We start from the raw sequence: 15,816 nt of genomic DNA on the forward strand, positions 1-15,816 counted from the left end.
CTGGGCCCAGTTCACAAACTATGGGACACCAGGCAAGACACTTTCCCTCTCTGGGTTTTGGCTTAAATGAGAGTAGGTTACACACATCCCTTTCCAGTCCATTTTGTAATCTATTTGCATGCCCTTGCCTGACACTTATCCACTCACCTTGCCTGATGCTTATCCACTCCTAGTTCTATGAACACATCCAAGTAAATTCTCTAGACTAGACCATGCTGGCCTCGAACTCAGCTCATTTCTTCTTCCCCCAGCGACCCACTCGCCAGGGAGTTGCTTCCTGTAGCTTCATGTACTAAGCCTCTGGCAAAGCACTAAACTGGAATCATGTTTAAACATTTCTTCCACTACCCGACCATAAGCTCTAGGAGGGCAAAGACTCTCTTATTCACCACAGTATCCCCAGTTCCTAGTACAGAGCCAGGCACTGGATAAGTACTTACTATTTGAATGAATACTCCAAATCTATTTTGTTATTTGTCATTTTTGGAAACGCACAGTATTAGTTATCTAATACTATTTAAAAAGTACCCCAAAACTTACTGGCTTGAAACAACAATGATCACTTCTTATCTCTCAATTTCCATGGGAGAGAAATTCAGACAGGACACACTGAGGTTGACTTGTCTCTGCTCCATGGCCAGGATCTCAGCTGGAAGACTCAAAGACTGGAGGCTGGAATCATCCCAGTTCCCCACCTATCTGGTGAGTGATGCTAGCTGTGCGCTGAAAGCCTAGCTGGAGATGTCAGCCAGAACACCCCATGTGTCCTCTCCATGTGGCTTGGGCTTCCTCATAACATGGTGGCTGGGTTCCCAGGGTCACGTTCTGAGGAATTAAGTAAGTGACAGAAGAATGTCTCCATTTTATGACCGGGGCTTAGGGGATATATTTGCACCACTTCTACCACATTCTATTAGAAGCCAGTCACTAAGTCCAGCCCACATTCAAGGGGAGGGGAATTAGACTCCATCTTTTAAAAAAAGAAGTGGTAAGGAACTTGCCAACACTTCGCTAGCACAAGTGGCAACGGGCAGGGTGAAAGCTAAGTGAAGAAGTAAGATTTCCGTTCAAATTTTCTAGGGGAAATCCCTGAGACTCAGTTTCCCCATCTGTACAACGAGCAGGTTGCAGCTGTTGATCCCTGGGAGTTTTGACATGCTTGGAGTCTTTTTGCCTCAGTGAGCAAAAGAGGATCCCCTCATAACTAGCTTTCTTGAAGTCCTGTGACCCTATCACAGATCACCCTTGGCTTCTGACCCTGAAAGCAGCAAGAGGTTGCTATTGGAGCTCAAGAGCCCGATAAAGTTCGGACACTGAGGACCTCAGATTCTCCAAGGCCTTCCCTGTCCCAGCCCGAGCGCGGAAATCTCAACTTGTCAGAGAAGGGGATGGTGAGGAAACTCTGCCCCGCCCCGGGGTCCAGGAATCTACATTTACCCCTGGAGGGACACCAACTCTTGGGGGAAGAGTGGGGAGGAGCCATAACTCATAGAGGGCTACCCCAGTTTAGTGAAGTTCTTTCTTTTAGCTCCGTGTTCGCGCCTTTTCTGCGTTACAGCTCTGAGGAGGGGCGGGAGGGAGGGGGTGTTGGGGTCTCCGCTGTCTTGGGCCCGCACACAATGGGCGGTACTTTCACTTTCTGGGCCAGCTGACCGTCTCCAACCATCGCCTTCCACTCCCATGGGCTGCGGTCCGAAGACCCTAGAGTGCAGCATCCCCACTGCCAGGGGCTGACTAGGGGCGCCCAGAGCCGTTTCCAGAGAGGCGGACTAGGTGCGAACCCGGTGTCACTGATGCAGGTCATAAGGAGGAACCGAGTGACTTTTAACCCTTTCACTTCCAGAAGTACTGACCCTGACCCCTAGATATCTACCTTTAAGGAACGCGCGCGCCGAGAAGGCTCTACGCGCAACCAGTGTGAGGACATTGGCCGACAGGTGGGGAAACTGAGGTTCGCAGAGGGAAGTGACCTGTTAGATGTCCCACAGTAAAACAGAAGCTCAACCCGGTCTAGAACCCCGGTCTTCCAGGCCATACTCTCGTGTCTACACCCTGAGGGCCCTGAGAGGTACTCCCCTCAAGAAATTCCCGACCGCGGGCCTTCCGAGCCCGGAATCTCCCTAGAGTTTGCACACAGTTGGCACGTAGTAAACTTTCTCCGCAGCTCTGCAGCCGCTACGCGCCACTGGGAGAGAAGGGTGAGAGCAAAGCGAACGCCCAACCCCATCCTAGAGGTAACCTGGAGCGGAGGGATGGCCGCGGGAGGCGTAGGACCCGGCGGGAGTGCACTGGCCCTTTAAGGGGGGGACGGAGCGCATGCGCGTCGCGGGCCGGAGCCGAGCCGGGTGGGCGGTGGGCAGGCAGGGGCCACGGCTGGAGGCAGCTATGGCCTGGGGCGACCGGAACAGCAGCGGCCCGAGCTTTACCTAGTCGCGGATTCGCGCCCTGCGCGTGCACCCCGCGCTCTGCGGGCTGCTCTCCGCGGACTAGCGCAGCTTACGCGCGCCGAGCCTTTATCACTCTCATCCATTCCATCCGCGAGCTGGGGCTGCGCGAGCCTCCGGACTTGCTTTCCCCGCCCCGCTGATCCTTCCTCCACCCCCTTAGCCTGGGCCCCAGGAGCCCAAGCGAACAGCTGCGGAGCATCCTTCGCCCGCCCTGGCCGCGCCACCGCCCATGCTACGGCCAGTTCCGGACAGCAGCCCTGCAGCGGGAGCCCGTCGCTCAGTGACCACAGCCTGGCCCCTGCGCGCCTCTCAAGGCAACCCCGCTGAGCCCCGGGCCCCGGTGCGGGACCCGCGCCCCGCGATGGCCCGGCTGGCGCAGCGCTGCGCCGGGTGCTCGACTTCTGCCCGTTGAGACGCGCCTGGCTGGGGACCGGCTGAGCTTTGGGGCTCCACGCTGCTCCCTTCCCTGTTTTGGGGGCTCCGCCGCAGCTTCCCGGGAGCGAGGGACCAGGGGTCTGAGACAAAGCCCACTTTGTGCGAGGAGTTGGCCGCGGGCGTGGAATGTGCGTGTCGGCGCATGTCCCCTCCCAGCGCCCAGCCAGCTGCGAGTTTTGGCTCCCCAACTCATCGCGGCGAAGAAATCGCGCCCCCTCGCCGCCTTCCAGTCCGGGGATCCCAGCTCAGAGCTGATGCGGCCTGAAGTAGCCTCGGTCTCACCCGCGAGCGCGCGCAGGTGTCAGCGTGCGATATTTTGTAAAGGAAGTTGTTCTATCCAAAACTGGGACCGGCGGAGCCCAGTCGGCGTCAGCACCTGTGCCTTGACCCTCTGTGTGGCCACAGGTCTGAGCTGTCTGGCCTCAGTTTCCCTCCGACTTTCCTCTCTGCAAGCCCAGACTGCTGCCTGTCATTGTTCTCGCTGTCAAATGCGGGTGATTGCTGAAGGCTGCCAAGTTGGGGTGTGTTCTCTTTATGCCGCTTTCCAAACAGAACGAGGCCTCTAAGGCTGACCTGGGACAAGCAACCCCCTTCACCCACCCCCTACTCATATTGAGGCACTGATTTTTTTCTTTGAGTAGTATTTTATTGTACCGGAGCCACGCCCTAGTTTCTTAAAGGCGCCTTGCACACTGTTTAGCCATGTGTTATAGCTACAGCTGGTGTGTGGGAGGCCTCCTGTGAACCATCTATTTTTTTCCTGCTTCCTGATACATTCTTCAACCCCCATCAAGGATTTGGGGATGCCAGGGAAGAAGGTGGTCGGGGGTGGCAGCAGCTGTGCTGCCACCACTGTCGTCGCTGCCGTCCCTTCTGGGGTCAGACGTTTGGAGACCAGCGAAGGAGCCTCAGCCCAGAGAGATGATGAGCCAGAGGAGGAAGGGGAAGAGGACCTACGAGATGGAGGCGTCCCCTTCTTTGTCAACCGGGGTGGGCTGCCTGTGGACGAGGCCACCTGGGAAAGAATGTGGAAACATGTGGCCAAGATCCACCCAGATGGAGAGAAGGTGGCCCAGAGGATCCGTGGGGTGACGGATCTGCCCAAGGTGAGGGTTTCTGTGTTGTTTGGGGGCGGGAGGGGCGGTGGGAGGAGAGGGGGAGGGAATCTTAGAGTTTTCATGACTTTGGGCTGGGAGAGCAAAGCCACACTTCCCTTGGTGGGGTAAGGGACCACTGGCATGGTAAGATTTTAAAAATATAGACGAATCATACCTGTCCAGAAGAGCTTTCTCTCAGCTGCCATCGAAGTTGTTCTTTGAGGTCCACGTGCCCTGTTTCCAGGAGGCCCTCCTCCATCTTTTTTAAAATGCTCATATTTCGCGGGCAGGGCAGCAGATTAACGAGTACACTAATGTGGTTTGACATCCTATTTGCTAAGGTGGAGAACTGTGGGCAGAGAGATAATGAATGACTAGGGAAAATCAGGGCTTCATATGTTGAGATAATATTGTCATATGTTATCTCACTGAATTCTCTGATAGCCTCACGAAGTAAGCGCAGTTTATGGCCCCATTTTCCAGATGGGCAAGATGCAAACTCAAGTTGGAACTCAGGATTCCACTGCCTGTAAATGGCAGAGCTGGGACCCAGTCCCCAGCGTTTGGGTTCCAGGTCCATGCTCTGCTGGACACTAAATCAGGGCAGTTAGAAAGGGCCTGTGGAGAGGGGCAAAGTTAAATAAATTATCTGTGCACAACTGAAACTCCTCCGTGTCGGCCCCCTTCGGTTATATCACCTGTGAAGGCTGAGGCAATGTCTCATTCATCTTTGTCTTTCCAAGCCCTCCTGTGTGCCCAATACAGAACAGGCACTTATATGTGTTTGCTCAATGAAAGAGTGCTTGAGACTTTCTGTGCTGTACAGTGCTATGTGAAAATACACACCTGATTTTTTTTCTTTAATATTTATGGTTAAATTCTCTAACATTTATGGTTAAATTAACCAAATGCAGAGGCCTGAAATCCCCAAAGTAAAGCTCTTTGGACAGAAGTCAGAGCCCAGTGCTTAGTCCTAACTACTCAGGTGAGAAGGAACGGGGCCAGGAAGAGTGGCAGTTAATGTGGTTTAGACAGAGACGAGTGGCCTGTTTTGTTTTTACCAAGTTATTGATAGAGCCATCGGAAATTGTCTTCTGGGGAAAGGGAATTCGGAGGTTGAAGGTTGAGCAGCTGCCCAATATTTCTAAAGGAAATAAAACATGGATTGATTTTGAAGGGCTACACAGCTGCCCTTTGTACTAACGTCGAATAATTTATTTAGCTAATCCACTGTGGTTGGACACTGTTTCCAATAATTTACTCTTAAAACAAACACTCTGGTAAACACTCTAAAATGTGAATTTGGGGATCTATCTCTGGTTATTTCCTTGATAAATTCCTGGAAGAGAAAATATTGAGTCAAAGAATACGGCCATTGGTCTAGACTGCCTGCCTACCTGCATGAGCTTGAGCAGGCCCCTTCAACCTGTTTTAGCCAAAGTTTTCTCACCTGTCATATGGGGTTGATTGTAGTGAAGATTAAGATAAGAAGATATGTGTTAAAACATTTGACAAACTAAAGCATCAAACTTACAGTGGTTATTGGATGTTCATTACCTTTTTCACGTCTTCATCAGGAAGGGAGGCTAGATTTCACTCAGAGCATTTGTGCCATTGAGGCCAGAGCCACACACTTCTCCAACCACATGAGAAAGTTGGTGTTTAGTGGATGGCTCTCCAGCCATCTTGTTTATGTCTGAGTCAGGCTATGGAAGAGTGTGAATGGTTCCCTGCTGGACTGTCACCACTCCTAGAGACTGAAAAAGAAATAAATATGCTCATTTGTGACTAGTCTGTCATCCTCAACCTAAATTTATAGGAAAGATGCTGATGTAAGACAGAGCTATTGTCTGTGGGGGTATATGTGTGTCATGACCGACTAGAGTATGATAGTATGGAAGGAATTTTGTGGGAGGATTCGGAAAATTCGAAACTTTCCCGCCTCAAACCACAATAAAAGTGTTGCAGATAGAAAATCCACCAAGTCTGTGTGGGGTTCCTCCTTGACCTTGGCCCAGAGTAGAAAGCAGCCCTACAGTCTGGGAGGCATCAGAGGTTGGATCCCAGGGAACCAGCAGCAGAGCAAACCAACCACTGGGCTGGCCCCTCCCCAAGTGACACAGTCATTTTTTCCAGAGGACACAGCATGGTGGGCCCAAGGATGTTTTGTTGAGAAAGCACAATGTTTTAGAAGACCCCTTGAGCCAAAATTTTTAATTGGGAGATTTAAAATTTTTAATTGGGATCACATAAAATAAAGATTTTGGGCATCTTTTCAGAAAATGAGAAGATCTGGGAACAGAGAACATGTGATCCCACATGGCAGTGGCAGCTGGAGCTGAGTTCCTCCTCACCCAGGCTCCACCACTCAGTCCCAGCCTGCCTTCCTCACTTATGTCACCTGTTTGGTCCCTCCTGGTGGCTGAGTCTGGGATCCATGCAAGGTAGTGTGATTAAAAGAGAACTCTGCAGTCAGATCCACCACATTCAAATTCTGGTTCTCCCACAACGGCTTATGTGAGGAAGGTATGCAGCCTCCGCGTGCCTTGGTTTCCTCAGCTGTAAAACGAGGATAATAACGATACCCATTTCCAAGGATGTTGGGAGGAATTGGCGAAGTAAAAGCATGTGAAACAGGTGAGCATGAAATTTGTACCTGGCAAATGGAACAAGGACTGAGGGTGCAGCCACCTCACAGGTGCTTTGGGGAAACATCCTTTTAGAAGGATGGTACCGATATGTTAAGGGGCAGAGTGTCTGAAAGGATCCCAGATCTAGGGACGGTTTGTGCTCCTTCAGAAGAATCTCACCTCGATGTTGTAATCTGTCACCACCTAAAAGCTCAGTGGTCACTCGTTCCAGACCCAGCTGCTAAAGGTCTTCTGACCGTGGCTCTGACCACAGAGCTCCTACAAAATACAAATTTGGACTTCGGGGTCCGCACATGCTGACCAGTAGCTTTAGCACATGTGAGCAGGAGCTGAACTATGCTTTGTGCCTGACCCTGTTCTAAGGCCTCAACATGAGTGTCTCATTTACACTGTGAGGTTGGTTCTGTCATGGTGCTCGTTTGACAAGTGAGGTGTCTGAGGCACAGAGTCGATGCCAGACGGTAAACAGCAGTGCTGGGATTTAGATAGTAATGGTCAGGTTCCGGAGCCAGTTGTCAGCCTCTGTGCTGTCCTGCCTCTTGCATACACATTCAGCTGTAGGCTGTCCCACCTCCCCCAAGCCTCCTAGTGTGCTGGACTGAAATGAACTCCACCAGGGAGGTCTCTGAAAAGAACTCAGAACTTTAGGGGTTCCTGGAGCAAGGGTAACTCTTGGCCTTTGTAGGGGAGAAGGAGTTGTCCCTGAAGAGATCTGGGTAGCTGATATCACTCACCCCTGCTGTACCCCGACCCTTGACAGTAAGGAAGCATTTTCTGGCTCCTAGTTTGGAGGTGGGAATTGTGGCAAATCCAGTCCTAAACTGATCCTGGTCATTTAGATGTACAGAAACTTGCTTATTTGTTTTTGAGTGAGTGGCTGTATGTATTTACACATGAACATTCAGATGGACGTTGCCTGCAGAGGTAATCAGGAGTTGGCATGAGTCATGGAGCTGGCCAGACAGCTTCTTCCAGCTAAGCTTCAGTGGTGGTGACTTCTGAGGCCCTGCTTGTGAATCCTGGGTCTTTCTTGACTCTTTTAGAGTTGTTTCTCCAAGAGCAGCCAGTAGCTGGGTCCTCTGTCTGAATGGCAGGGGATGCCTTCCTGGGTGCTGTCCGGCCCTGGCCCAGGACTGGATGTGGTGAGCTTAGGCAAAGGACCCTTGGACTGCAGCTCCCTCCTTATCTGGAGTGCCTCAAGGGAGGGCACACTTACAGTCTGCAGCCAAAGCCCCTGGAAATCGCTGGATGCTTTCTCTTGAGAAGTGGAAATGATCTGCCTGCCTCAGGGACCTTCGACCTGAAGAGATCGGGTGCCATGCTCTTTGAAGGAAATTGCGAAGTAATTCCTCTCCCACCTCCTACCCCATATCCTGACACAGGGGAGGCCAGGCCAGGTCCATCTGGCACAAAGTGTTCAGGCAAAAAGAGGGAACTCCGCCTCCCCATCCCTGGGCTTTTATTTCCATGGTGGCTATAAGTGATGGCGCCAGTTTGGACAGCTATATGATGTGAAAGGGGAAATAGCTTCTTCCAGACAGAGGTGTCAGCCTGGGGGACTGCCCAGACAGAAAGGAGGGGACTAGTGAGGTGAGGAGAGGAAGTTGAGATAGAGCTCTCTCTCCCAGGCCTTCCCTCCTGCGTCTCCGCCCTTTGGAGTGAGTAGGTGTTTATCAGAGACTGTCCTTGCCCCCTGGCCATCAGCAGCGCCCCAGACAGTAGTGTGCAGTGATTGCTGTGTGTCACTTCCCTCTGTGTCAGAGCCCCGGCCACGGCAGCCACATTATTTAAAAGCCACTGTACTCTGTGGGCTTAGTATCTCACTACAGAGAGAGCCTCCCCGACCCCAGCCCTACCCTGAGTTCACATGGGGCTCCTGCTTTATTCCTTCCCTTCACACACACCCCTACCCACCAGACTGCAGGGGAAGCTCTGTGTGGGCAGGGGGCTAGGCAGGGGCCTCAGGGGAGAGGGTGGGATCTCTCTGTGAGGAGTCTAAGGCCACCTCACAGCTGGCAGTGCTGTTGGCCAAGGGGGAGCCCAGAAGAATGGGACTTGTCCCTGGTCAGGTTCTTCTGCCCAATGAAGTCTAATCTGTAACCCAGAGGACCCCAGCTGATCCTTCTCTTGGCCTCCTTGGCCTTGCTGACTTGTTGCAGCAAACTGCCAGGATTCGGGCTGACCTGGCCAGAGAGGGGACCTGGGCCTCAGGGACCTCCACCTGCACAGTGGAAACCGCCTTGTTCAGGGAACAGCCTTAGAGGTCTGCAGCTTCTGACCTAACTCCTAGCAGCCTGTGGCCTATCAGTTCCCAGTCACTAGAAGGTGCCTGCCTGACACTCCCACCTTTCCCCTTCCTGGACCAGGCACTAGAAAGTCTCTTCTGTTGGGGAGGACTGCCCGGTTTCCTGGTTACCCTTGCTGCTTACAGATGTGGAGCTGGCAGGGAAGGGAGGTTTTGAAGGGGAACCAGGGCTCCTGTGCCTCTGCGAAATACCTCGTCCTGCTACCACTGGCTTACTCCTCAACAGTGCAGGTTAGCGCTGAAAGGCCTGGTCAGTGTGCCATGATAGAGGCGTGGGTAGTACCTTCTGCTAAGGGTGTGGTCACCCCTCACTGGAGCGCTCCCCCAGCCCAGGCAGGGTCCTGAGAGTATGGCACACCAAGTAAACCAGCGCTTGAACCAAACGAACCCCATCCCCAAATGCACTTAACCCCAATATCAGAATTTTCGTTAAGCTTTGAAGTTAATGAATATTTTAAATTCAAAACAGTCCACGAGTCAACCTGTGTTTTTCTAAAATTATTAAAGAAACATAAAATTGGAACATCAGCATAAACTCCAAATTGGGAATGCTGTCCAAAGTCAGGTGGGAGAGAAATGGCCTGGAAGGGGTCGCCAGGGAGAACAGCTCCCGGTAGGAGGGAAGTGAGGAGGCCCCCTTGGGGTGTGGCTTCTCTGGGGGCTATTCAGCATTTCAGATGGGCTGGCCTCCCTCTGTGACCAGGGCTCTTTCTTCGTCCCCAGGTCCCCATACCGACTGTGCCTACGTTCCAGCCCTCCACCCCTGTCCCTGAGCGCCTGGAAGCCGTGCAGCGCTACATCAGGGAGCTGCAGTATCCTCCCGGGTCCAGGGTCCTGGTCATCTCTGGCTGGCATGCTAGTCCAAACGCTGAGTGGGGCTTGTTTGCGGACTGGGCTGGAGAGGTATCAGCAGAGCACCCTCAGTCCGCAACTACATGGGTGCTGTTTGCATAGCGTCTCCATGCCCCTGGCATTAGGCAAGCCCAGCTGGAGTCTGCCTGGGTTTCAGAGGGCCCTGATGAATGCCAGACCCCCGCTCTGCCACCCACTTCCTCCTCCATGCGATGGGGCAAATGTCTCCTGAGCGGCCTGCTGGTGAGGTCCATGAGCCCAGCAGAGAGAGAGAGAGACAGAGAGAGAGAGAGAGAGAGAGAGAGAGAGAGAGAGAGAGGAAGCTCCCTTGGGGCAGTTTAAAAACTAGTAGTGTAAAGGCAATGTGTACGTAGGATGCAGACAGAGGAGGAAACGGACTTCGTACTCCAGGAGGTAACTTCCACGTCCTGGAATGTACTCCAGGAGGTAACTTCCACATCCTGGAATGTTTCCCCAGTTCTTCACCTGTTTCTTCCCTGGCAGGAGGCCAGTTGCCCAGCATGAGAAGAGCTGGACCTTCTGAGCCCCACATTCCGTGGTGTCCCTGCTCTGGGCCCCTCGACTCCCTGCGCCCAGCCCAGAGCTCTGTGTTCTGCCCTGCTAGCTGCAGGCGAGGCTGAGATGGAAGGACCAGATCTTGAGCAGGAGAAGAGCCAGGCTGGTTACTGAAAATTGGTTCCAACCCTTCCCTTGCCAGTGGGAAATTGCAGCCTGGAAAGGGGAGACAGTTAGCTCAGAAACAGTACCCAGCAATTTAGCCACAGACCCCCGATTCCAGCTTTCTCCTCTCAGTTCCTGTTGCTTCTCAGCTGGTTGGAAAATGAAGTGCCGTAAGAGCTGTCCAGAGCTCAGCCATTCTCCCAGCCCTGGCCAGCCTGGCTGCCTGCTCCTCTGCTCTCTTCCTGGAAGGGAAAGCCAGGGAGAGCAAGGGTAGAAGCCAGAGAGGATAACAGAAGGGCCATGTGGGGAAGAAGCAGCACCCTTCTCTCCCCTGCAGACGATCAGGTCTTGAGCATCCTCCAAGATGCTTCTCGAGAATCACTTTATGAGGTCTATACCTAGCCTGCAATCCCTAGGAGTGCTGGGCCCCAGGGCCTGGGGGATGTAGGGAGGGTGGGGGAGTGGGACACGCCTCTTCTAGACCGATCCAGTAAGCCCTTAACCAGCGCCACAGGTACAATCACACAGGGACCCAGTTCTTTGAAATTAAGAAGAGCAGACCCCTCACAGGGTAAGTGTGAGCGCACCTTGCCCTTCTGCACCGAGGCTGATGATGCCCGCACTGGTCTGGAGCCTCTTAGGGGGCCTTTGGGTGGAAGCTTGCGAGGCAGGCAGGGCCTCTTTCCAGGGGAGCATGCTAGCAGGGTGTCCTCACTGCACTGCCAAAGTTTCCCCACTGTACACCATGGGGCCCTAAGGATGTCATAAAGAGGGGACTGTGGCCAAGATGAGTAGCCAGGGCTCCGTGGATGAAAAGGGAACCCTAACATCCATGCTGAGCTGGGGGGTGGGTGATGGACAGCCCCCCATCTTACCTTGATGATGACAGAGAGTGGTCCCAAGTGGATGTCTATGTATGAGCCTTCTTTTTTTAATAAGAGGTGGGCCTAGCAGGAGAGAGTTCTCCCCATTTCTTTCCCTGCAGCTGCCTATGGACTCCCCATTGCAGGGAACTTGTAATAGGGGTCCCACTGGAGAGGGGAGACCCAACTGCATCTCTCACTCTCTACTCCACCATCTAATGTGTAGACCCCTGGCTGGATTCTCCCCGCAGAAGCCCTGAGGGCAGAGGAGAGTGAGGAGTGAATACCACAGCTGGGTCTGGGGGCTCAGCCTGAAGCTGTCCACAGGCTTAAAACCCCATGTTTTAAAAATTAATGTGAATTTTACATCTTGCTCCACACATAATCTGTCCATGTTTGCTTTCTTCTGAAAAATGCAGTAAATGCTTTTATTAGCTAAATTACGTAATTGCCCCCTTCCCAAGCACCTGGGTGGAATCCCGCCTCCCTCGCCCCAAAAACTTTACTCGTGTCCTGTGGCTGCTGTGTGCTGGGAGCCCAGCTGCAGCCTCAGTGGAATGGAGAAGTCCGGCACCCTCCTGGGCAAAGCCAATGGCCAGGCTGCATTCCCAGACATGGAGGCAGCATTCAGTGAGAAGGGATGAGCCAGGCCTCAGGAATAGGCTGTCTTAAAGGGGCCTGAATTCTAAGTTCAAGGGCAGGCTGGGGAGTCACCAGGCTAACTGCCCGAGATGCCATGTCCAGGCCTCAAGCAGCTGACCAGCTGTCGGGGAGCAGTTGCAATCAATTACAAGCTTATTACAAGCTCTTTACAAGTCATGCTTAGACTGGGGGTATGTGCCATGCTCTGGAAAGGATGAAATCAATGCCAAGGTCCCCAGGCATCCTTGGCATGCTTTCCCACCAGCCCCTATACCACTATTTGCAGAAGGCCCCCAGTCCAGTAGCTGTCAAAGAGCTGTCTGTGACTGCATGCCCCCCATTCATGCTCCTTGCCCCCAGAGGTCTTTGGGGCAGGAGCCTGGGGTGGGATTAGGCAGTGAAAGGGAAAGGAAGGGGCCTTCCTCCTGTCTTCAATGGCTGCCTCTTCTCCCACCCTCTCTGGCCCAGGATGGATGTGGGGGAGGGGACCTGAGCTGAGGCAGCTTGGAGTGGGGGTGGGGAAGTGGGGGGGTTGTCTCTTTCTTTCTAGCATTTCTAGTTCACTCACCCTCTCCTGACAGTCCCCTATGGGAAGTGGATGGAGACTGTCCTCATGGTTCTGCCTCCCTTCCCCCCAGGCTGATGGACCTGGCCAAGGAAATGACCAAAGAGGCTCTGCCAATCAAATGCCTGGAAGCTGTGATCCTGGGAATGTATCCTTCCTCAGCCCTGGGAGGCCTGGGAGGGGGCAGGCATACACTCAGCCCCTCTGGGCCCCGGCTTCCTCCTCTGGAAGGAGAAAACCGAGTGGGCTCTCCCAGCTCTCCCAGCTCTCCCAGACATGAACTTAGCCCTAAAGTGAAGGGGCTTAAGTGGGGCTCAGTCCCACGTGCCTCAGTTGCTAATTTCCTGGGCTTACTGGGAAGCTCTTTTTTGAGTCTTATGGTCAGAGTGACCCTGTTCTCTGAACCCCAAATTAGGGCACATTGTCTCACTAAGGCTTTTGTGCCTTTTCCAAGAACCAAACAGTCTGAGAGAAGCAGGTTGAATGTCCAAATGTTGGCATTTCCAGGACATGTTGATTTGTAGAGATGATGGATGGGATCTTTGAAACAGAATTGCTTTTTTAATAAAAGCAAATGGTTTTTCAGTCACTCTCACCCAAAGGGCAGCACTGGGGCCTATAGCTGAGCCATCAGGGTAGCAAGGTGGGCATACAAACCCCCAGCTAGGGCAAGGTGGGGAGGCAGGTATTTACAGCCAGTTCTCTGTCCTAATTGGTCCATTCTTGAGCCCTGCCAATTTTTGTTGTTTTATTATAGAAAATTTTAAGCTTTTGTGAACATAGAAAAACATAATAAATCCTATATGCCCAGCACTCAAGTTTTACCAATTCAAGGCCAAATTTGATTCATCTCTGCCCACCCCTCCTATCTCCACCTTTCCCATAGTAACATAGGCTTCTAAATAACTGCATCTGCCACCTCTGGTGCAGGCACCTGCCTCTGCGTAAAGAAGGTAAGGGGGAGGGTGCCTTCAACAAGGAGTCCACCTGCTACGACAGGTCAGGAGGAGAACATGGCGGTCAAAGACAAGGAGCACAATTTCTCCAAGGAGGACTGTGATCCAAGGGGCCACTTCCCCCTTCCCCTTACACATAGCTGCCTTAAATTACACAAAGAGACTGCAGGGGGTCCCTAGTCCCCTCCCCCAGAGGTCCCAAGAGCTACCCCTTTTGTGGCAATTAGTTTCCCGTTTCTAAGAGCCTGACAAGCATTGCCATGTCTAAAGGGCTCTTTGCTGAGACAAGCATGAAGCCAGCCCGAGAACTTCAGGCCACCGCCAGCACCTCCTTCACAATCCCATATTGCTTCTCCTTCAGGAGTCACAGACCAAAGTGGGGCCCTCCACACACATTAAAGGAGGGAGAATGCTCCTCTATCCCCAGACACTCATAGAAGCCAGTCCAGGCAGGATCACTTCATCTCAGAGGCCTTTCAGGGTTTACCTTGTGGCTTGTGGGCAGGACAGCTCCCATCTGGGAGAGGGACCTCCCCAGTGACCCCACAGCACTGCCACAGCTCCCTCGGTCACTGTGCATATGGTGGCTGCTTGTACTGAGTTTGTTCCCATGCCTCATCATCTGCCCTCTGAGCTGGTGCCTTGCTCATCTCTGTGTCCCCACTTAATTGCAAGGAGTCAGGTTCAGTAAGCATTGTAATGACTGAGAGCATAGACTTCAGGGTCCTGAATCCTAGCTCTGCCATGTACTTACTGTATGACCCCTTGGTGGCTTCCTCTGCAAAAGGAGATGACTTTAGTACCTGTCTCACAAGGTTGCTGGGACAATTGAATGACGGGGTACATGTAGGACACTTGGTGTACTATCCTTACGTGGCGTTTACTCCAGGCTTATATCCTATTTATCTCGTCCTGCCCGTTTGCTCAAGAAGAGTTTTATCAAGTAACTATTATGTGCTTGCCTCTGTGCTGGGCGCCAGAGATACAGCAAAGAACATGACAGACAAGGTCTTTGTTTTTAGTATTTGACCTTCTAGCTGAGGAGACAGAAAATAAGCAAGTAAACACAGAAATAGGTAAAATAATTACAGATTGTGTGAGTATGCCATGGAGGGAATAAAGAGTAAAGCAGACTGACTTTAGAAAAGGAGGTCAGTGGTGACGGCCAAGCCTAAGTCATGAGAAAGAGGCAGCCAAGGGGGGTGGGGGACAGCCCTCTGGTTAGAGGGAAGAGCTAGCGCAGAAGGTCCTCAGGTGGGAAATCCAGGTGGATGGAGAGGTGGAGCAAGTGGGGCGAGCCAGGTAAGAGGCTGGAGTGGGCCGCTGAGCCAGGTAGTTTTGGCCTCCTAGGCCATAAACGAGCTTGGTTTTATTTGCAAGGCGATGGGCAGTATGTATGTGTATGGGGGCGGGGGCAGTGGTGGGGGAGGAAATGTATGTGTAAGAGAGAAAGACAATGTGAGAACATATCTGAGAGGTTATAGAGTGAGGAGGAATGTGCAAATGTGACAGAAGGGAAGAAGGAGAGAGGGAGAAGTGGGGTGGTGGCCGACAGCAGGCCTCTCATCCTTCCTTCAGCCCTGAGGACCCTGGAGAGCCTTGCAGTTTGGGGTGAGGGACTCACTGTTAGCTATCATTTTGTAGCCTTGCTCAGCATCATGGCAGCAACCACTGATCACTGAGTCCTGCCTCCTAGAGATTCAGTTTACTGAGCATTCGCTGTACCCCAGGCTCAACACTAGACTGCAGGACATGGAATTAAGCCAGACTCGGTGCCTGCATTCAGGAGCCTCAGTCTAGGAGTCCATCGCACAGCCTCTCCCTGGGGTGGGGTATCCCAGGCTGCCCCTGCTGCTGGCTCAGTGCCTCTCCCTGGCTGGTTCCTTAGCTGGGCTGATGTGGCCAGTTACCTCACCAACAGCATGCCCACCCTGGAACGCTTCCCCATCAGCTTCAAGACCTACTTCTCAGGGAACTACTTCCGCCATATTGTGCTGGGGGTAAACTTCGGGGGCCGCTATGGGGCCCTGGGCATGAGCCGGCGGGAGGACCTGATGTACAAGCCACCGGCCTTCCGCACACTTAGCGAGCTCGTGCTGGACTACGAGGCTGCCTACAGCCGCTGCTGGCACGTGCTGAAGAAGGTGAAGCTGGGCCAGTGTGTGTCCCACGACCCACACAGTGTGGAGCAGATCGAGTGGAAGCACTCCGTTTTGGACGTTGACAGGCTGGGCCGCGAGGACTTCCGCAAGGAGCTGGAGCGGCATGCCCGCGACATGAGGCTCAAGGTCAGTGTGGGCTCCGGGATGGCCCACGTGCATC

General features: G+C 53.0%; 1 protein-coding gene across 1 annotated transcript in view; it reads left to right on the plus strand.

Moving 5' to 3' along the window:
• Positions 1-2,327: 2,327 nt before the first annotated feature.
• The window catches only part of VASH1 (vasohibin 1), a 19,984-nt gene continuing 6,495 nt past the window's right edge, over positions 2,328-15,816 (plus strand). The window contains exons 1-5 of the mRNA XM_011357047.2: positions 2,328-3,988; positions 9,659-9,747; positions 10,983-11,039; positions 12,612-12,686; positions 15,401-15,782. Coding sequence (XP_011355349.1) covers positions 3,686-3,988; positions 9,659-9,747; positions 10,983-11,039; positions 12,612-12,686; positions 15,401-15,782 — 906 coding nt within the window. The 5' untranslated portion in view covers positions 2,328-3,685. The remainder of the gene's footprint in view (positions 3,989-9,658; positions 9,748-10,982; positions 11,040-12,611; positions 12,687-15,400; positions 15,783-15,816) is intronic.

The sequence above is a fragment of the Pteropus vampyrus genome, unplaced genomic scaffold, assembly GCF_000151845.1.
Source record: "Pteropus vampyrus isolate Shadow unplaced genomic scaffold, Pvam_2.0 Scaffold32, whole genome shotgun sequence".
Lineage (NCBI taxonomy): Eukaryota > Metazoa > Chordata > Mammalia > Chiroptera > Pteropodidae > Pteropus > Pteropus vampyrus.